Source organism: Patella vulgata, chromosome 3 (genome assembly GCF_932274485.2).
Source record: "Patella vulgata chromosome 3, xgPatVulg1.2, whole genome shotgun sequence".
NCBI classification, from domain to species: domain Eukaryota; kingdom Metazoa; phylum Mollusca; class Gastropoda; family Patellidae; genus Patella; species Patella vulgata.
The window spans coordinates 45,687,702-45,711,775 of NC_065881.2; the positions used below are offsets into that span (position 1 = coordinate 45,687,702).

General features: G+C 34.7%; 1 protein-coding gene across 2 annotated transcripts in view; it reads left to right on the forward strand.

Moving 5' to 3' along the window:
• LOC126814579 (Golgi apparatus protein 1) overlaps window positions 1–24,074 on the forward strand; it is a 77,618-nt gene that overhangs the window by 46,605 nt on the left and 6,939 nt on the right. For both annotated transcript variants that reach the window (XM_050539821.2, XM_050539822.2), the window contains exons 17-24: window positions 6,940–7,011; window positions 10,486–10,545; window positions 13,794–13,923; window positions 18,127–18,269; window positions 19,331–19,432; window positions 19,823–19,957; window positions 20,401–20,521; window positions 21,894–22,000. In XM_050539821.2, the coding sequence (XP_050395778.1) occupies window positions 6,940–7,011; window positions 10,486–10,545; window positions 13,794–13,923; window positions 18,127–18,269; window positions 19,331–19,432; window positions 19,823–19,957; window positions 20,401–20,521; window positions 21,894–22,000 (870 nt within the window). The remainder of the gene's footprint in view (window positions 1–6,939; window positions 7,012–10,485; window positions 10,546–13,793; window positions 13,924–18,126; window positions 18,270–19,330; window positions 19,433–19,822; window positions 19,958–20,400; window positions 20,522–21,893; window positions 22,001–24,074) is intronic.

Sequence of the window (24,074 nt, forward strand, 5' to 3'; positions counted from 1 at the left end):
AATGGGCACAAAACCAGACCCAACTTTTCTAGAGTAAAATTTTGCGTAGAATACGATGCCGAGTGGTAATCAGTCCGGTTTTGTCCATAATACTCTGCTCATCAATACAAGGCCGTTGCACATGTTCTCTTTCCCGAATGATTTGTGTAATTTCCTTGTAAACCCGCCTGATTACACATCTCTCGCATAAATTGTCCTAATTTGTTGACACCCACTGGTTGTTTTCCATATCTTAACCCAGAGTTCAATGGTTTTCTGTAAAAATTCCTGGTTCCAATGGCCTCCAAGTAGGTTTTAAAAACGGTATAAATACATCTTTCACCTGCAAAATAATACTGGTAATTTTATAAAGCCCATAAAAGCATTATTGTGTTTTTGTATAGTTTTAAGTGCAGTATGTAAGTAACTTTTTATGTTCATGAGAAATTCCAAAATTTCAATTGATGCCGAATTATTGATATTTATAAGAGTAATGTGGGAGTTGGAAAGAAATACATCTTTGACTACTGGACTTAAGGCTGGTGTCGCTTATTAAGATTTACATTAATGGGTAGTACTTTTCGCGTTCAGTGGACATCAACCGTTACAAATACAACAACGTAAGACACTCGAAAGGTACCCCCAAACAAAACAAACCAAACCATGGACGAAAACATATTTAACTATTTAAAAATAATGTGAATTTTGTAACATACAGTAAACTTAACGCCATATATAGGACAGTAATGTTTGATGTTTTTGTTTTTTATTTGTAGATGAGCGAGTCCTCCCGAAAAAGTTTTACTATTTCTTCAAATAAATCTTATGTAATCTCCATTAGTATCATTTCCAAGTTCAAACTGAAAAGCTTCTAAATTTCTGTGCTCGTCTCTACCGCGCAAACCAAACAGCTTGCATCCATAAAAAAACACTGTGTACTGAAGGCTTGTTGAATTGTTCAATCCAAACACCCCTGTTGACCATAACTTCTCATCAGAATCTGACAGTGTATCAGCTGTTTTAGGCTTACTTCAGAGGCCTCGGGAAGCTAACTCTTTCATTCTGGCATCTAAAACTTTTCGGGTAGACATAAACTGTTTATCAGTTTCATCCATTAAATTTTTGGCGACATTCTTATCTCTCAGATGCCTCATCAAGCCACAGATCTTGTAATACACCGATTTGGGGGGATATTCGTCGCTGTTTTTTTACGTGCCTCAACTATGAACCTTTGAAGCCAGAATTCCATTACTGGGGGTTCCATAAGATGTAACTCGGTTATTTTATCCGTTTGCGACCGGGTTTCTCTCCACACATCAAAAATGTTCATGGCCCATTTTGTATTTTTCCTTGTGTTAGCATTGGTCCTTCAATAAATTAATAGATCAATTTCTTCACTGGAGACGGATATAGGAAAACGGCTTGAATCGGCCTCGACCTTTGAGATTGGAAGCTTTATGTCAAGCGAGAAAGTTGACTGTAAATCAAAATTATCGTAGTCTAACTTAGTATCAACAGATTCTTCAAGCTGATTGGGGAAATAAAGTAGAATTAAGCGGCACGTCTTCAAAACAATGGGCAGTGGCAGTTCTATTTAATAATAACTTTGAATATAAAATACTAAAAATCCCAAAAGATTGGAAAAATGGAAACTATATCTTCATTGAGATGGAAACAAATAACATAACTTTACTTTTGATTAATATATACGGTCCAGGCTGGTATTTGACGTTAAATCTAACTTTGGATAATAATTACAAACATGAAAACAATCCAAAAGCAAAATCAGAGGTTCTGAATATGTGCAACAAACTTGAACTTGTTGACGTCTGGCGATCCTTTAATGAAACAAAAAGGAAATATACTTGGAGAAAGAATAAACTTCTAAAGAAAGGTTGCTTAGATTTTATCTTGGTGATTGAAAATTCGATGCCATTTATCTCAAATTCTGTTATTCAATCAGGGTACAGAACTGACCACTCGGCTGTCAACTTAACTGTTAAAGTAAGTCACCACAAAAAGGATATTAAAAGTTTAATAAATCCCTCCTATATGATAAAAACTTTAGTGAAATGATAAAAGAAAATATAAATCATATAAAAGAAATGTATGCAGTAAGCCCATATGATCTAAATTTTGTAAAACAATCAGTAATCCATAATCTAGAGTTCACTATTGATGACCAAACTTTACTAGAAATGCTTCTTCTACACCCAAGGGGGAAAATAATATCATTTTATTCATAAAAAAAGAAAAAGCTACCTGAAAAAGAAAAAAATCTTGAGAAACAAATTTTGAAATTATAAGAAGCAAATTATGAAAACCCTGAAGATAGTAATGTAACTGTAGAATAAGACAATGTCAGAAAAGAACTTGAAGATCATAGAAAAAATAAAATCGATGGTATAATAATCCGTTCAAGGGCAAGGTGGGTTGAACATGGTGAAAAAAATACTGCCTATTTCTGTAAACTTGAAAAAAGAAACTATACAAATAAAAATATTCAAGAGTTAATTATCACAGATGGTAAAAAAAACATGTGACCAAGAAAATATTCTCTTAGAAATAAAATTTTTTTACTCAAATTTGTATACAAATAAAGACTAAGAATACGAAACCCTTAAATTTCAAAACTGCTTAGGAAATATAAATATTAATAGATTAACAAACATAGACAGTGAATCAATAGAAGGGCAAATATCTTACGTTGAACTATGTAATACAATGAAATTTATGAAAAATAGCAAAATCCCGGGCCTAGATGGCTTCACTCCTGAATTCTTCAAATTCTTCTGGAAAGATATTGGACAATTACTACATAGATCAATAAACTACTTGTATCAAGTTGGTGAATTACATGCCTACCAAAACCCTGGAAATGTAGAAACTTACTAAAAAACTGGAGACCAATCATACTCTTAAATACTTATTATAAACTAATATCAGCCTGTATTGCAAACAGGATAAAAAACTTCCTTGGAAGTATAATCCATGAAGACCAAAACGGTTTTATTTACAGAAGGTACATTCGGGAATGTACTCATATACTATATGACATACTATTTGAAACAAAGAAACAAATTTGAGCAGAATGGTCCTCTTAATCGATTTTGAGAAAGCATTTGATACAGTCTCATGGAAATTTATTGACAGTACAGTAAAATATTTTAACTTTGGGTCTTCAATTCAAAAGTGGATAAAAACATTATATAAAAATTCTGAATCTTTTGTGACCCAAAAAAGTTTTATATCACAAAGTTTTAAACTGGGCAGGGCGCCAGGGCGATCGTCTCTCTCCGTACATTTTTCTACTATGTGCAGAAATCCTCGGGGCTATGATCAGACAAAGCAAGCAATTTTTAATCAAGAATATAAAATATCTCAATACGCAGATGATACTACTTTGTTTTTAGATGGCAGTGAAGAATCTCTAATACAAACCATGAATACACTTAAACTATTCTTTAAAATGTCGGGACTAATGTCAGGATTTATGTGGAGTAGAAATCGATTTACATCCTTGGGAATTAATTTTAGTATAAATCTGGAGGAAATTACTGAAATTAATTTCAATCCGAAATTAAAAGCTATCGAAAATTTATGTCAAATATGGAATGCTCGTAAATAAACGCTAATTGGCAAGGTAACTGTAATTAAAAGCCTTATTATACCAAAAATCAACCACCTTCTAATTGTGCTTCCAAACCCAAAAAATGCAATATTTAAGAAAATCGAAAAATAATTTATAATTTTCGATGAACGGTATTGATAAAATTAAAAGAACTAAAGTACAAAAAACTTATAAACAAGGTGGTTTAAACCTAACAGAAATAACTAATTTTACCAAAGCGTTAAATCTAACATGGTTTAAAAGGCTAATCCACAATGGAGAGTCACTTCCATGGTTTAAATTCCTTGAATGCAGCTTGAAGAAAATACCATACAATATATTTGCGGTTGGATCAGAATGGCTCCGGTCAATAAAATTAGGGACTAGAAACCCGTTTTGGAAGGATATCCTGAAAGCCTGGGCAGACTATGCCTTCAAAGTTTGCAAAACCCATAATGGAAAATGTACACAAATTTCTTTGCAACCCTTATGGTTTAATGCTGATATTAAGTTCTATTTTATAAAAGATTGGTATAAAAAAGGAATTAGAAATGATCGTTAGACTAAGTAAGGCACAGACTGACCATTATAAGGGTAAAATGATACCCGGGGTCAAACAGCAAAGTTACCACAGCATCACAACCAAGTCAGTAACGGGTAAATCCTCCTCTGTTTGCCAAACAAGCATTGATCCGACGTGGCATACTCCTAATGAGACGTCTAAGGTCATTTTGGTCCAGATTGTCCCATTCCTGTTGCAACGCAGCAGCAAGTTCTTGGACATTGGCAGGACGTTGTTGACGTTTACGTAACCTCTGTCCAAGCATGTCCCAGACATGCTCGATGGGGGAGAGGTTCGGACTCAGTGCTGGCCAAGGTAATGTGGTGATGTTCTGTTGTTGGAGGTAACCTGTAACGATCCTGGCCCTGTGACATCTTGCGTTGTCATCCTGGAAGATGAAACGGCGGCCATGACGTCGTGCGAACGGCACAACATGGACTGCCAAGATGTTGTCCCGGTAGTACTGGCCTGTAACACGCCCTGCAACAACATGTAAAGCCGTTCTTCCAGCAACAGTGATGCCTCCCCACACCATAACAGAACCACCCCCAAATCGATCATGTCTGATGACGTTAACGTCTTGGAAGCGCTCGTTTCGACGACGCCACACCCTCCTACGTCTGTCCAAAAAATCAACAGTGAACCTTGACTCATCTGAAAACATCACATTGCTCCAGCGTCGATTATCCCAGTGTTGACGATCCCTACACCAACGACGTCTTGCCTGAATGTGATGATCTCTCAAACAAGGGATCACGCGAGGACGTCGGGCGCGAAGGTGACCCCTATGCAGTCGATTCCGAATCGTCTGGCCACTCACTCTCACACCAGTGTCTGTTTGAAGACGAGCGCTGATCTGATTTGCTGTGATGACACGATTTCTCAAGGCCAAGGTACGGATAAATCGATCCTGGGCTTGAGTTGTCGCCCTTGGTCGACCTGAGCGTGGTCTGTCCTGTACAGATTGTGTATCACGGTATCTGGACCATAGCCTGCTTATGACAGACTGAGAAACATTCATCGTCCGCGCCACAACCGCCTGTGTTGTGCCGATCTGTAGCATGCCAAGGGCACGTAACCTTTCATTTTGGGTAAGCCGACGCATATCAAAATTTGTTTTCTGGTCACTAAAACAATTAAACTGATGTTTCCACCCTGGAATTCAATGCCACAATGACTGTAACATTCAAAGTCAGAGTCGTGCAAATCTTGGGTTGGACCCCCATGATGATCCCAAGCATCACCTGCATTCCATGCGGTAGCTATTGGTGCGTTTGGGCGTCACATGTAACTGGAAATGTTTCTTCTGTTAGGTTCTATAGTGACTTTTTTCGTAGTCATTTGCATATTTTAGTATTATGCCCCCAAAATCAAATATCCCCTACTTTTTTTGAATAGTATATATGATATCTTGGAGGAAAACGGAAAGTTTAAAACATTTGAGAAACTCAAATTGATATATAAATTGAAAGGAACATCCTTCCAATATGAGGCACTCAAACTAGCAATTCCAAAAGAGTGGAAATTAGGCCTTTTATCCCAATACCGTTCTCCTCCACCCCACCCCAAAATGAAATATGGTGGGAAACAAAACTATGCAAAGCTATTAATAAAGATATTTGGAGTGAATACTATATTATCCCTAAAAGTTGTATATTGGATACAAAGCTCCAAGAATTCCAAATTAAATTCCTTCATAGAATTATTCCCACCAAAAAATTTCTGTATAAAATAAAAAGACTGGACGATAACAACTGCTCCTTTTGTAAAACGAAAATTGAAACAGTAGAACACCTCTGCTATCATTGTAGTATTATTAAAAAATTATGGAATGATATTTCCAAGTATTTGACTAATATTGAATATATAAAGACACCAACTTAACGATGGAAGAGGTAATGATGGAAGAGGTAATGCTCGGTATAGTTGGGCCCCACCACTAATAAATCATATTATTATCTGCTGTAAATACTACATATTTAGATGTAGTTTATCAAAGAGTAATCCTAGCCTACAGGGTTTACTTAGAATTATAGCCTTCCAATACCAGGTGGAAAAACATATCTCTATAGAAAACGATAAATTTGACATATTCTTACAGAAATGGAAAATATATCATACTCATAACAATAATTCTAGGTTACCCTTTTAAGATAGTGTTAGAATATTGCTATTGATGGACCCATGTCTATGTATGTACTTTGTGTACTCTGGCTGTGTTATACTATACTATAATATGTATGTTATTATGCTTGTAAATGATTGAAGATGGATGAATAATAGTATTAAAAAAAAGAAAGATAACTTTGATTCTATCCGATAAAGAGTGTTGAAACATAGTGTAAAAGTATATAATACAAAGGTTGTGGACCCTCTAGAGGACACAATTTTTATCCGATTTTGATGAAACTTAAAACATATCTTTATATCCCAAAGCTCTCAGTCCCTTTTGATATTTGCACATTTCAGACCATAACTTTCTGGATTATTGCCCCTGATTGTACAAAAAATCGTGTTTGTTTTTATCATGTTCTCTATCCATCTCTTGGAAAATGTGGGCGTATCCTGCCTGGCAGACGTTGGTAACGATTTCCGATAATTAGTGCCAGAGTTCTAGCCCTTGGTTACTTCATGGGTTATTACTTGTATTCAGATTTTCATGTGTTGTAAATGTTTTTCATTATTGACAAAAGAAAAAATGGGCGACGACACTCGTTGACTGCCTGGACGACTTAGCTGCTGTGTCCGTATGTTTTGTTGCCTGGCAACCTATCCTCTTTTTTTTTAGATCATTGAATGCCTAAAATCCAAACAAAAGAAACTTTCCAGTGATTGTCATAAGCTCATCTTTAAACGGGAGGTAAGCATATAAAATCTGTAATGTTTTTAACCAAATTGTGTCAAACTGTTGCTCTTACACTTTTACTTAGTAAAGTATTGGTCGCCTTTGTACATTACATGTCTCTTTTTGTCTTTGCTTGTGTTTGTCTTTCACCATAGTTTAAACCCAACCTTCACTTGACAGAAGTGGTACCTGCAAGGTTGATATCTGCAGCAGTGCTTACTCTGGGTTTCATTTTTTTTCTGCCAAATTTTCATTTTAATTTATTAGCCATATGTTTTCTCCGCCAAAGTAAAGAACAAATATCTATTAGATTTTTTCAGTATTTTCTTTTTACATAAGTACATTCAATATAAATATGATATTACAATTTACAATATTCTACTCTGCTTTGCCGAAGCCCATTTTTTGAAAGCTTTTTCAACATCTTGGTTAACCACTTTTCCATTACTTAGTAACATTAAATTACACAGTGTATTTGTTTTTAATGAATATCTGTATATCTGACAATTTCCATTCATCCTTAAAAGATCTACCTTTTCAGTATGCGCTAAAACAAAAATGCATAATCAAGACTATGTTTCTTTTATTGTACCGACTTTAGTAATGATGATCGAGGCTAGGCCTAAAATTCAAAACCTAATATCGCGGTTCAGAGCTGAGCAATTTGACAGAAATTTCCAGCATATTCTATTCACGTTATCTATTTTTAACTATTATAGTGAGAACTGCCAGTTCTTTATCTAATCTCCCATAATGGACGATAGCTGATCATGTCAGTATCATCTGTAGACTTGGAGCATTTTGGTGGTGAAAACTGGTGATATACTAAAATAATCTGACATTCTTCTATCGGACGTTGATGAAGACTGTTAAATTTTTCGCTTACGACCCATGGCATGTGATTTGATGATAACTGACTTTCGACAACCCAAAGAATATATACGCAATTATAAACTGTAACAACAAACCTGGCTTCATTTATTAACGATACGGGCAACAGGAGTAAGACAGATAAAACAGACGTCATAATTCAATAATCCCAAACAATCAAACGAGTATTATTCACAGTGTCCGCCATTTTGAATGTAAAGCAACCGTCAAAATAGTCACCAATTTGTATTTGAAAACAAATAATTAAATCTTTTGTCTCTTAAACATACATTAGGCAAGAACTAAATCTGATTATTGCAAGTCTTAATTTAGGCTTCAGATGTTATAGAAATTATAAATTAGATCTTTATTTAAACAACAAGCCCAAAATCAACTCTGTAGACCCACGGATGGCTCGGCTACAGCTTGGATTTAAATAGGATTTCACTGATTGATTAAATCAAATATGGCGCCCCATGCGGAGATTATTAACCGTTACGTTGACGTCATCAGTTAGATTGAGGCTAAATGATAGAGTGTACGAAGCGAGGCCACTGTTGAGCGATGCCGCATGTCAGTCAATTTGATTGAAAGTTCGGCCTTGATATTATGTTCAGTTGTGGTTAAAATGAGAGTTTGGATGTTGGTATTATACGCTCTTTTATACGTTTACAGAAAAATTGATAAACATAGCAGCTAACATCACCCCAGTTGAATTGCAGCTCCATTGGATCACTGTAGTGTTTCCTATTTGTCTGCTTCGGGAGTCACGTAGTCACCTTACACTACAAGAGTACACGGAGGCTAACAAGAAGTCGGCTATAATTATGCCTCATTGATTTGCTCCATTCCTTTCAAACTTTGGCTTCTTATCTATATAATAAAAGTCTTATTTTTAATTTGTAGTAAAAATAAATGTGATACGAATTGAACTGCAACCCCGTCTCAAGCCATTGAAAACGTTACTTGATAATCGAGATTATGTAGGTGGAGTTAACGCCTGTCAGTCAAACGATCGGCAAAGGTGAAGATATATTTGACTACCATTTCTCCATTTCTAGTCAAATATTACAACGATGATAACTCTGTTCAGAATAAAGTAATTTGACTGAAATTTTCAATATATTCTTCTTTCATCGTCTACTTTTGAACTGTTATAGCAAGAATGGCCAACTCTCTGTAAAAATCTCCCATAATGTATCTTTAATTAGTTTATTACTACTCTTACTGTAAATACTAATCAACACTAATCCGAGATTGATCAAGAGACAAAAGATATCTCTATTATTGGCACCTAATTGATTGATAACTGACTCAGCCAAGCGCATAATAGACTGTAACGTGTATATATGCACGGCGTGGAAATCAAAGCTTTGTGGCAAGAAAAATTTATCGCCACGGTTAAAAAAAGAATAGCCATACAGGAAAAAGTTATCGCCAAAAATTTCGCCAGATTGAATATTTTATTACCAAAATTATATTTTTATCGCAATTGGCGGCAATGGCGATCGACAGCGTGAGCGCTGATCTGCAGGGTTGACAAGGAACGAAACAATACAAACATATATTACAGAATTGTTGATTTTATTTGAATTATATAGAATTCATTAAATAAGTGATTATTTTTATTTGAAATGCATATACAGAATTAATTAAGGATAAAATTAATTTTATTTGCTGTAGACGACACCTGCTTGTGTTATACGATGACAGGGCTCACGCTGTCGGTCGCAATTTACGATAAAAATATGAAAGGGGCAAATAAAATTTGATTTTGGCAATAACCTTTTGCGCCACAATTCTTAACTGATTGTCTTGAAACTTGACATTTATTCCTTTTATACCCTAAGGATGATCCCTATTGTTTTTGGTCCATGCCTGACCCCCAGTGGCTGACACACGCCAAATTTTTGTGTTTATTGTACACAAACCGCAATCCTGAATGGATCTGCTTGGAACTTAGCATATGTATTCCTTATAGCCTAAGAGTGTCAACTATTAGATTATCTTGGAACTTGGTATACTTATTCCTGATGTCCTAAGCAACTACTGATTTTAATGAAACTTGTAATGCATGTTTATAACCCAAAGATCTCAGTTCCTTTTGATATCCACGCATATCGGAGGGTAACTTCCTGAATTATGGGACTGATTGTACGAAAAATTGCGGTTTTTGCCCCCCCCCCCCCGCCTTTCGAAGAAAGCAGGGAACTTTAAAAATGGGTCCGTCCATCTGTCCGTCACACTTTTTGGGACACAATAGCTCTCCTAATTGAGCTAGAATGTTCAAACTTGGTGTAGGTGTTTATTATCACACATTTTTGGCAGATAAAATATTCCAGTCTGCAGAAAAAAATATGGACAATTTTATAAGCCTACATTTTTTAGGTCCACAATTTGTTTGTGAACACTCTACAGGTCACAATTCTTATTTGATTTTGACGAAACTTGAAATATAGGTTGATCTCCAAAACATTTCGGTTCCTTTCGATATTGTCATTTATCGGAAAGAAACCGATTATGGCCCCTGATTGTACAAAAAAACACATTCGTGCCGTTTGTTCAAAATTCTATGACCTTGCATTGTACATGTAACCACAGCAATAAATATGATTACAGAAAGATGAATTTGCTATTGCTGATTATGGTATAGCTACAGCTTGTAAAAGAATGATACAGGTAAGTAAGCCACTTTTTGATTCTGTTTATTTCACATTTCTTACCCAAACGATTCTGGAAAAAAAAAAATTGCTGTGAGGGCATAAATCCCACAGCATTTTGATAATTATTTCTTTTCTGAAGAAATTGCTTTGAAGTATATATAAATAATGCTTGTATTTCTAATCTGATACTCTTTATCAAAATAATCAGTCTCTGGTACAGTAGATATTGCATAGTAATTGAGCTAGAATGTTCAGACTTGGTGTAGAAGGTTATTTGGTCGTTGCCTTAACGGAGTTCGAAGATGAGCATTTTCTGCTTAGGGTAAGCCGAGATAAGCAATTTGATTAGTTGATACTTTAGGAGACAATAACTTTAGTTCTGATTAAACATGCATTATGCAAGAGTTAAATCTGCCTATTTCAGGTCTTTCTTTAAGCCTGAAATGTTATCTAAATTATTAATTAGACATTAATTAACCTATACAGGCCATAATCAACTCTAGATGGCTGCGCTAGCCTGCGATCTTTAGTGGATTGTAAGCCGATTTACTGCATAACTTTCCTTCTCATTAAACGATTAAATGGATAATCGAGACTATGCTGTTTATCGTACTGACTTTAGTAATGATGACCGAGGCTTATGGGAATTTCAGTCGCTTAGTTCTCGGTTCATAGTGGACCCTCAAGTTTACTAAATGTTATTGTGCTTGATAACGATAAGAGAATACTTAACGAAACATCGTGCCTGTGTATAATAAACCAGTGATTGTTGTCCCATATAACTGTATAGTTTTGTTGGTGTACAGTTTCATTACATCAATACCTTGACTAAGTTCAATAATGAACATGTTCTGCTGAGGGTAAGTAGAGCAATAAGCAATTTGATTGGTCGAAACTTTGGAACACAACAACTAGAATTTTCCTAAGCAGAGATTTGCAATTTGATTGGTTGATGCTTTGGGACACGATAACTTTAGTTCTAATTAACCCGTTAAGTGCGTAGGTCGTTATATAACGTCCTGGACAACTGCCACTCACTGTTTGTAGGGCGTAATATAACGCCTTGGAGGTATTTTCCCCAACCTATTCTTAGAACATAGTTCATCACTTGGGGGAATCCCTTGGGAATTCCCCCACGATCGCAGCATGTGTAGGACATTATATTACGTCCTGGACATCTGCCACTCACTATGTGTAGGGCGTAATATAACGCCTTGGAGTTATTTTCCCCAACCTATTCTTAGAACATAGTACATAGTTCTTCCTCACTTCGTCAAATTAATTACACAATAGGGGGTAGTTAACGTTTTAAAAACGTCACACTTAACGGGTTAAGTGAGAGTGATGAAACTTGGTGTATAGTTTCATCACATCAATACCTTGACTAAGTTCGATAATGAATATTTTCTGCTGAATGTAAGCAGAGCGATAAGCAATTTGATTGGTCGAGACTTTGAAATACAATAACTCTCCTTCTAATTGAGGTAGAATGTTCAAACTTGGTGTAGGTGTTCATTAGTGAATACCTTGATGGAGTTTGATGATGAACATTGTCTGCTTATAGTAAGCAGAACAGTGATGGGATTTTAACCGTATATTCCGGACTTGTCCGAATCTTTTTTCGAAACGCCCAAAATTGTCCAAGTGGGAATATGCCCAATCGGACATCAAGACATGGTGAATAATATTCAAATTCCAAAATTAATATAGTGTACTGAGTGTATAACTACAGTGCAACCCGATTATCGTTGAGAATAGGCTGGATTGATTAGTTAATTAAGTGATCGACTACTTATCGTCTACACACCTACCTTGATTAACTACTTATTCTGCCTTGATTGGCTGACTTAATTCTTTATCGGACAATTCATCAAAACAATCCTGAACAGAAGTCATTGCTTCTCCTTTGTCGGACGATATATCAATCCAATAAGAGTGATTATAAACTTAATCTGATTAACCCGTGATTTATCCATTGTCTCACGTTTTAATCTCCTTTGTGTCGGATAACTTGTCTGTCATATATTTTCGGTGGCATCCGAAGTTAAATAAAGATATTTCACACACACGCATATGGCGTTCAGTAATTAAAATGAAAGTACAAATCTCGCGAGACACGTGAAATTAAGAGATGTATACGTGCCGAATGCAATACCCCTGATATCCAAGAAAAGATTCTATTTTGATGGCATATTGTCGAATTTATGATCATATTTTGAATGGGGTTTATGTCTTTAAATAAATAAATAAACACGCTAAGAAATGTTGACGAATATTTCCATTGGAATGACGTAAGTAGTTAATTGTTTTAGACGATAGCGCGTGCTACAGTCGAATGCAATTATTTAGCAGTTGGTGTCACTCGCTCGTTGTATTAGAGCGTCGTTAACTACGGTTTACGCCTACGGCCAAATAAATTTCGGGATGTCATTTTTTTTACCTTCCGTATATAAATCGAAACGGAGTATCAGAGAAATGTCGGACTTTGCTGAAAAATGTACCGATGTATGACCCGAAAAATACGGTAATTTTGGGGGAGTTTGAAACAGATCGGCAGCAGTCGGCACGCTGCCATTCTATAGTATTACGATGTCATGTAATTTTGTAGGAATATTATTGACATAAATTTGAATACCATACGGGTTTTAAACATGAAATATAACGAGGTGCACCTATTTTATTTTACATATGAATTTGAATATATTTTGTTGACACGTGATTCTTAATTGTGTTTTGAAAACGTCTGCTTAAATTACGATAAGAGTTATGCCCCTTTATTTTCGGGAAAAAATGTCCGACAAGAAATTTTTTGAAATCCCATCACTGAAGCAGAGATAAGCAATTTGATTGGTTGATGCTTTTGGTCACGATAACTTTGGTAATAATTAAGTGAGAGCTATGAAACTCTGAGTATAGATTCATTATATCATTACCTTGATTAAGTTGATGGGAATTTTCTGCTTAGATTAAGCAATTTAATTGGTCATGACTTTGGAACATAACAACTCTGCTTTTAATTGAGGTAGAATGTTTGACTGAGTTCAATGATTAACATTTCCTGCTAAAGCTAAGCAGAGCTGAACAATTTCTTTGACTTTGATTTTATCTGATAGAGAGTGATGAAACAGTGTATAGTTGATAATCAGTTTGATTGCTCGATACTTTTGAAAAGGATAAACGGGCAATTATTTTTAATGTGTCGTTTAATTATTTCGGGATTTCGGCAGGGGACATCAGCCTCACTGTTGACTTGTTTTCTTACAGATTCATTGTAGCATTGATGATGATAATGAGATCAAAATAATGGATTGTCTAAAGAAAGCCAAAGATGATCCTTCCTTTGATAATAATTGTAGAACTATCGTCTTAAGACGACAGATAGCCCAAAGTAATGGTAAGTTATACAAAGATATATTTCACAATTTTGTTTGCTTTGTGGGTTAAATGATTATGGCTATGGAAATAATGGAAAAAAAGCATAACTTACATATAGAAACATTGGCATTCATGTTTGATGTGACTCCCATTTTTGTGTCTCAATATTTCATTGTTGTTGAAGATTTTGTCTTACTCATTAGTTTCAATCTTAAACCCCATACCCAGAATTTATAGGTTTTAATCTTAAATACCTGACCCTAACACTAACCTTAATCCTAAAATGTAAAAGTGATGGAATGTAAAAGGGAGTCGGATCAAACATGATCGCCGAAACATTTAGTGTGATGATGTTTAGAACATTGTTAAAACTTGAACATATTCTACAAGCTTTTTTTTACTGTAATACATATCTGTTGCTCTGTGGGGGTAGTTGTCTGGTTCACCACAGATGGCATGGATTAACCCTTTCATTGCGTCTACCCGGTAGTACCGGGTATGATAAAATGTCATTAAAATGCGTGTACCCGGTATTACCAAGTGCCATCTATTGTATTTTCTATAAATACAATAGAACATATTTCCACGTGTTTTAAAGCGGCAAACCGTAAAATGGCAGAGTGCATAATGACAACATAGACGATGCAATCTCGGCGAAGTCGTTAGTTCATTTTATATATCTTTACCAAAATCCAGTGAAAAAAACAATATCCCATAAGTATTTCATGGAGCAAAATTCGTTTTCGTGTTAGCTTTAGTGAGAAATGAGAAATCCAAAATGGCCGCCATGACGTCACGTGACTACATGATTATGCAAATTTCCAAAATTCTATTTTTTCCTCTTAGCCCAAACCTCATGCCCATCCCAACACACAAAAAGAATTTTCATAAAAGCTTTCATAAGTACTGTTTGGCGTTTAGTCCTAAACCCACTTTTTTCGTCAAAAAAGGGTCTAGCACAGGCAGTGGATTTACGTCTAGCATTTTTTCCTCTTAGCCCAACCTCATGCCCATCCCAACACACGAAAAGAATTTTCATAAAAGCTTTCATAAGTACTGTTTGGCATTTAGTTCCAAACCCACTTTTTTCCTCAAAAAAGGGTCTAGCACAGGCAGTGGATTTACGTCGAGCATTGAAAGGGTTGAAATGTATTGAATCTAAAAAACATGTTTTAATCAACCTCTCTAAGTACAAAAGATTCCCAACATGGGAGATAACTCCCAAGGACTCCAATAGAGAACAAAGGGAGGGAACTCTTTCATGAAAGGTGGCATTACTATTTGACATCCCCCTATCTTGAAAGATGTGAACTCTCTTTGATATATTAGAGTTTACATCATCATAATCAAAGAAAAAGAACGAAATGGAAAAAAATAGAAATAGAATTCTTTGTGAATCACTCTCAGAAGCAACCAAACACATTAACATTTCAAGCTTAGAAATTTGTGAAATGGAAAATAGTCATAATTAGTAACAATCTTCAAAAACATACAGCTACAGCATGTTTAAACAAGCTAAAGATTTTCCACAAAATCAATAGTTATAGATTACAAGATGTGAACTCTCTTTGATATATTAGAGTTTACATCATCATAATCAAAGAAAAAGAACGAAATGGAAAAAAATAGAAATAGAATTCTTTGTGAATCACTCTCAGAAGCAACCAAACACATTAACATTTCAAGCTTAGAAATTTGTGAAATGGAAAATAGTCATAATTAGTAACAATCTTCAAAAACATACAGCTACAGCATGTTTAAACAAGCTAAAGATTTTCCACAAAATCAATAGTTATAGATTACAAGTATGAAATTTTCATCCAATGTTTTATTACCAGTTGATTTTACAAGTATTGCTCCAACCTCAGTGCTTAATATCACAAGTTATATGCAAGTACATACATTTCCTAACATCAAATGCATGATTAATACCGATTTGAAACAACTTCAAAGAGTTTTTAAATAGAAAGATGATATGGCATTAATAAGGTTTACCTATAAAAACGATCGTTGATTTATTAAATCACAACATCAAAACATGAACAATAATATTTATTGTATTTTCTTAACTACCTGTGCAGGGTTCTTAATCCAGAATTGCTCAAATGAGGTCCAGGTAGTGAACTGGGTTTTAAAATTTTAAGCCTCCATTCCCTTTAATATAACCAGACTTCAACAAAAATAATTTTTGGTAATTTGTTATAAGGAATATCAATATCATATTCTACTGTATGTGATTATCACAATAATTCACTTACCGGCTTGAAATTCACGTCAGTAATACTCCTGAATGAATTACTGTATTCGTTTTTTATTTCGATTGGATATAAGCTGATACGGTACCATTGCATTTCTTCATTACACAATTTGTAGGGGTTTTTTTTCTACTTGCAAATGTTTTTATAGGCCCACATTTTCATGTGGATGTATATTGTCGTCCATCTGTCCGTCCACAATTTGTTTGTGGACAATCTACAGGTCACAATTTTCATCTGATTTTGATGAAACTTGATATATATATAGGTCTATCACCAAAGACTTCGGTTCCTTTTGATATTGGCATGTATCGGATCATAACTTCATGGATTATGGCCCCTGATTGTACGAAAAATCATGTTTTTAGCTTGTGGACACAATTTTCATCTGATTTTGATGAAACTTGAAATGCATGTTTATAATCCAAAGATCTTGGTTCCTTTTGATATTCGCGCATATCAGATCGTCACTTCCTGAATTATGGCCCTTGATTGTACAAAAAATCTTGTTTTTTTTTTTAGCTTGGGGCCCCTCTAGAGGTATCAATTCTTATCCGATTAAAAATAAACATTTAAATATATCACCGTTACACCTTAATAATGGTTGAGTTCGAATTTCATGAAAATTGGACCAAAACTGCCAGACAAAATGGCCGCATTTCATAATGCAAATAGTGTAAATATATGGTATATCAAGGTTGTGGACCCTCTAGAGGCCACAATTTTGATCCGATTTTGATGAAACTTGAAATACATGTTTATAACCTAACGATATTGGTTACTTTCGATATTCACGCATATCGGATCGTAACTTCCTGAATTATGGCCCTTGATTGTACGAAAAACCATGTTTTTAACTTGTGGTCCCCCTAAAGATCACAATTTGTATCCCGATTTAAAAAAAACAACGTTTGAATATATCACTGTTACACCCTAATGATGATTGAGATTGAATTTAGTGAAAATCACACCATTTTGATGAAATTTTGAATTTATGTTTATATCACAAAGATCTTGGTTCCTTTCAATAATCGTGCATATCCGAAAAATATATCACCGTTCCACCCTAGTGACAGTTGAATTCCAATTTAGTGAAAATCTGACCAAAACTGCCTGACAAAATGTTGGCTCCTTGTATGCTAATAGTGTAAAAGTATGTCATACCAAGATTGTGGGCCCTCTAGAAGTAGGGGGTTGGATGGTCGAATGTTAAGCACATGTGTCCTGTATCATAAGGTCTGTCATTAAGTCAACTGGGGTGGTTTCAATTCCCCGTTTGTATGGCCAAGGAGTCAGGTTTCCTGTCCAACCCCGTAGGTTTTCTCCGGGTCCTCCTGTTTCGCCCACTGCTAAAGACCCCTACGCAGAAAAGTGAATTATTGAAATAAAATTGAACCGTATGTTAGTCCCTAAATGACCTAGTTTGTGTGGAGTAGACATTAAACCCCATCTCTCTCTCTCTCTCTCTCTCTCTCTCCCTCTCTCTCTCTCACTCTCCCTCTAGAAGTCACAATTGTTATCAGGTTTTGATGAAAGTTAAAATATATGTTTATGTCTCAAAGATCTCGGTTCCTTTCGCTATTTGCGCATATCAGACCATAACTTCCTGGATTATGGCCCCTATGCGCAAGCGAATTATTGAAATGAAATTGAACCATTTAGTCCCGAAATGACCTAGTTTGTGTTGAGTGGACGTTAAACCCCATTTCTCTCTCACTCCCACCTCTAGAAGTCACAATGGTTATCAGATTTTGATGAAACTAAAATTATATCTTTATATCCCAAAGATCTCAGTCCCTTTCAATTTTTTGCACATTTCAGACCATAACTCTCTGGATTATGCCCCCTTATTGTACGAAAAATTGCTTTTGTTTTTAGTTTGTTCTCTATCCATCTCTTGCAAAATGTGGGCGTATCGTGCCTGGCAACCGCTGTTTTTTTTAAAAAATATTATTTCCTTTCATTAGACTACCGTTTGAATCCTCAACTAAGGAAATTATGCAGACAGGATATTCCTAAATTCTGTAAAGATATTTTAAAGACTCAAAAGAATGATGAAGATTTGGAAGGAAAAGTTATCAACTGTCTTAAAAAACAATATGCTGTTAAGGTATGTGTGTTAAAGGGAAAACAGGGTATTACTTCAAAATTATGTCAACCTAAAGACAGTATTCTAAAACATAATTATGTATGAAACGATTTCTAATTCCGTGACACATAGGGGTAGGGGTGGCCAAATGGTTTAATGCTAGCACTTCAGATCATAAGCCTGTCATTGAATCAAGTGGCATGGTTTTGATTCCCCGCATTTATGTAAAAAGGAGTAGGGTTGCCTTTCCAACATCGTGAGATCTTTCCATGTCCTTTGTTTTCCTCCCTGTGTTAAAGACCCAAACATGCAAACGAATTATTGAAATAAAATTGAACCATATGTTAGTCCCGAAATGGGCAAGATTGTGTTGAGTGGACATTAAACCCCATTTAACTCTCTGTTGTAATGGTTTGTAAAACTTACTTTCCTATGAAGTAAACAAAGTATCTGTTGTTACATTAGTCCATGTTATTCTGTCTGCGTGTAAGGGGTTGAAGTATAAATGTCATCCACTGTAGATAAACATAGCATAGCACATGTTATGATAGTCCACCACCCACTGTAATCACCTTCAGATTTACAAGACAAGCTATTACCACTGTTGCTTTATTTATTTACAGTGGATGACGGTTAAAGATACATTATGGGGGATTAGATAAAGAGTTAACTGTTATCGCTATAATAGTTTAAAAATAGAGAATGTAAATAGAAGATGTTGAAAATTTCACTTCAGTCGGATTGCTCCAGATACAATTAGCTTTTTAATTTTAAGTGTAGCCTTGATCATCATTACTAAAGTCGGTACGATAAAAAAACATAGTCTCTATTATCCATTTTTGGATTCAATCATCAATGAGCGATGAACAGCAGATTGGATTCCAATCCAGTGAAAATCTGACACCTAAGATGACATTGAGAATTGATTATGGTTTCGAAAAGTTAATTAATGTCTAATTGATAATTTAGATAACATTTCAGGCCTAAAGAAAGACCTGCAATAGGCAGATTTAGATCTTCCATAATGTATGTTAAATATATTTTATATAAAAAAAATATAATTTAATTACATTTTTTTGTAGAGATTATCAAAAGAATGCTCATATGAAATATATGACAGAATAAAAGAATCTGCTCGTGATATTAGATTGGCACCCCAGTTAGCCTCCATTTGTTCTGCTGAGGTAATATTAATTTATTCTCTTTATACTCTACACCCATAAAGCTTTACAAAATGTAGAAAGGTAATTTTAAGTTCATGTACCTGTGAAGAGAGGCACATGATACTAAAAACTGAATTATGTTTGTATTTTCCCTAATATACATGCCAATATTGATGACTTCACGCCGTCCAATATAAAATTGTGTCTGATAAATCAACAGAAATTTAGAATGAAGAAGGCAATTAGTGATGGGTGTGTGGGTAGAGGTTTTGTTACTATCTGATTCTTGTATCGTAAATATTGACCTGCTTGCTTTATAGTCAAAATACGCAAAATATGTACTGACATAATAATTGACTTATGGTTAGCAATAAAAGGGTAGCCAATTTGTATTGCCAAATTTTATTTTAGATACAGGCACACTGTCAAGATGAAGTCATAGCTGCTGGTGATGAAGATGAAATTAAAGGCGGACCTGGTCGAATTCAAGAGTGTTTAAAAGCAAAATTTCTTGAAAAACAATTAAAAAATAAACAGTGTATACAGGTATGTAAACATGTATAATTTGATATTAACTTCCAGTCTATCGGGTGTCAAAAGATTTCAAGTTTGCATAAATCTTGATTGTTTTGGTGAATAGCTTAAACTGGTTTGCAATCGTCTGAATATATATGAAAGATTCATAATTAGTTATTGAATATGAATCTGGTTTGTTTACAACGTTTGCATCCTTTGGAAAGATGAAGCTACTCAACTTGAGTCACAGACGACAGCCCAGTGGGAGCAGAACAGTGGGACGTAAAACCCCATTCATTTCATTTCTCAGGTTCCATTTGAGACCAATAGCAGTTACTTACACCTGTTATTATATTGCAATCCAGTCACAAATTTCTCTTTATCATTATTTCTTTAGTAATCGGGTTGACTGAAATAAAACAATCATATTTAATAACTGTAGCTACATGTAATAACTATGTTATGTTTTGCAGGAAATTGCCCTATTGATAGAAGAGAATCGTGTAGATATAAATGTTGATCCTTTATTAAATGCAGCTTGTCAGAATGACATAGTACATTTTTGTCAGGGTGTAAAACCTGGTGAAGGAAAAAGCAAGTAGATTATTCATATTTTTTGTCCCTGCCTTTTGAAGAAAGCAGGGGACTATTAAAATGGGTCTGTCCGTATGTTCGTTCGTCCGTCTATCCGTAACACTTTTTGGGACACAATAACTCTCCTTCTAATTGAGCTAGAAGAATGTTCAAACTTGGTGAAGGTGTTTATTAGTTGAATGCCTTGATGGAGTTCGATAATGAGCATTTTCTGCTTATTGTAAGCAGAGCGATAAGTAATTTGATTTGTCGAGACTTTTGAACACAATAACTCACCTTTAATTAAAGGGGCATTAGGTAAGATTAGATAAAGAGCTGAGAGTTCTCGCTATAATAGTAAAAAAAATTAGAATATGCTGACAATTTCAGTCAAATTGCTTCACTCGGAACTGGGATATTAGCAATTTAATTTTAGACTATCCTCGATTGTCATTACTACCGTTTGTACAAGTATAAACAAAGTCTCGATTATCCATTTTTACATTAAATCATCCATCACAAACCATATTCAAATCCACTAAATGTCGCAGACTAACGATGGCATTGAGAGTTGATTATGGTCTCGATAAGTTAATTAAAAATTGATAATTGATAATTTAGATAACATTTAAGGATTAAAGAAAGACCTGCAATAGGCAGATTTAGCTCTTGCATAATGCATGTTTAAGGTAGACTGTTCGAACTATAGGTGAATGCCTTGACAGTGTTCGATCATGCGCATTTTCCACTAAGGCTAAGGAGAGATAAGCAATTTGATTGGTTGAGACTTTGGAACACCATAACTTTGGTCCTAATTGAATGAAGTTTAAACTTGGTGTAAATGTTCATAAGGTAAATGTCTTGATTGAGTTTAATGATTAACATTTTCCTATAAAGCTAAGCAATTTCATTGGTTGATCCTTTGGGACAAGATTACTTTTTTTCTAACTGGGGGTTGGGTGGCCAAATGGTCTAAGGCATGCACTTATAGATCATAAGGTCTGGCATTTAATCAAGTGGCATGGTTTTGATTACAAGATACATTTAGTCGGGTCGCCTCTCCAACATCATGGGATTCCTCCCACTGCTATAAAGACCCTTATATGGAAGCGAATTATTGAAATAAAATTAACAATATGTTAGTCCTGAAATGGACCAGTTTGTGTTGAGCGGATGTCTTTTTGTTTCACAATAAATCTGCTTACTAATTGAAGTTGAATGTTCAAACTTGGTGTAGATTTATTTTCAGTGAATTCCTTGAGAGTTCAATGATGAATATTTTCTGCTTAACCTAAGCAGCTGACGGTCTGTCACCCATTTTTGGAACTTCTTGTCTTTTGTCCTTATTGTGTAAAAATTGGTGTCTGTAATAACTACTTTATTATATTTATAGTTATGTCATGTCTGCTAGCAACATTAGAAGACAGTCCAAAAGCAATGGAGTCGAAATGTTTCACTCTTTTAAAAAATAGAAAAGAAATGTGGGAATATGCTGCTCAGGTAGGTTTTGTCTTTTGTTTAAATTGTACTATAACATTCTGTCGGATTTCACATGATAGGGATCTATAGAAAGCATTTTGGTTTGAAGGGTAGTGCGATTATCTGGGGCAGTAAAAAGAAAACGTGAAAATAAACTAATAATTCGATTTCTTTTTAATATTATAGCACGGCCCTTTTTTGCCGAAAATCAAATAAAACCTACTAAATACATTTCATGCTTATATGTAACGCATAACTTTGCCAAACGTTATTTCAGAGAAAACTAATTTAAAGAGGAATTGTATCATATATTAAGTTTAATTTTTAGTAAAGCATGGGGATATCATAAGTAAGTTAATTCGATGTTTTTGTGGCATGTACTATATTAGATGAGATCGAAAGATTGTTTTAGATTAGAGGCTACAGAACCACAAGTAAGGTGGAATTAATAAGTCGAACGGAACTGTTCTTCAGAATAAAAGGCGATGCCAATCATTAAATTTTACAGAGTTTGTGCTGTCACAGTTTCTAAGCCGAAATAGCTCTTTGGAATTAATGTCTTGGTTAGAAATTTTGGCATTTACCTGTGACAATAATTTTAGCGATATTTAAGGATATAGAATGGTTGATGCGTCATGCAAAGGTCTGTATGTGTAAACATGAAGCTTATAGTTTCAACTTGGAAGAAATGTTAGAAAATGGCTAACAAACAATCAACATTGTTGATTATAAAACATTCTTGTTCATCTTTGCTTGAACAATTACATGTCGCGTGTTTAAGTTTTATTGCCCAATCAAGACTGTTATGTAATATTTAGGCCAGTGTTTTATTGGCTGTGATCAACGAACCGCACTGTGCTTATAACCTGATAATACTTGTCCCATTTTGTTAACCAAAACTAACACTAACATTGTATTAAAAGATGACAGTATGTTATTAGAAAATGTACATCATATATTCATATAGTCATTATTTTGTGAATTGCAAGTAGAAAAACACAAACAATTTAACAAAATTAACAATGCCGACAGACTTTGATATCATATTTTGCCACCAAAACATTGATATGTAAATACAGAGTTTTTGCTCACGATTCACAAATAGAGAAAGGAAGGTATAGCAATATTCAGAGAAGTAATAGCATTTGTAAATTTTGTAACTATGATGAAATTGAAGACACGTTTCATGCTTAGATAGTTTGCCCATCTTATAAGTATATCAGAGAAAAGTATATCGAAAAATACCATTGGTTAAAAAAAAAAAACATCAATGTATAAATTAGCATTGCCATTAAAAAGTACTAAAGTTCAACATTGAATATACGCCAGTATTCATATACACACATTCAACTTTCAACACAAGATAATTCAAAAACGCAAATAGAACGTGCCGATTTTACAATACGGCAGCAGGGCGTCTGACTTAAATTCCAAACTGCCAATCAACATTCCATTATTTAGACTTCAAAAGAAAAAAGGGACCCGGTACAAAACAAGACAGAATGTTTCGTTCAGAAGTTGAATAATATTTTAAAGGTTTGCTGAGTCTTTTTGAACACATATCGGGAATTCCTAACGATAGGCGAAACCAATAATCGAAACTTTACTGGATTTGAGAAAAATGAAATACGTTATGCATGTTTTGAAATTTGTTAAATACTGTTTGTTCCAATGCAGGCTACTTTGTACTAATCGTCTATTTAATGTCATATGATATATTTGTGTAACATTTATATCGGAAACGAATTTATATTTGCCTTAGCATGTGATGTTCATCTGTTTTTATGATGTAATGTTTAAAATAAATATGTGTCGGTTTAATAAACAAATTTATATTATACTAAAAATCAACACCGAATAGACTCCAATATTCACACATACAGACCTTTGCATGACGCATCAACCATTCTATATCCTTGTTTATCGCTAAAATTATTGTCACAGGTAAATGCCAAAATTTCTAACCAAGACATTAATTCCAAAGAGCTATTTCGGCCTAGAAAGTCTGTCAGCTACTCTAAATTTATAAAAATGGCTGTCAAACCAGAATTAGAATATGCACGAGATTTTGTACCTCAAATTGATTAGGTTTTTT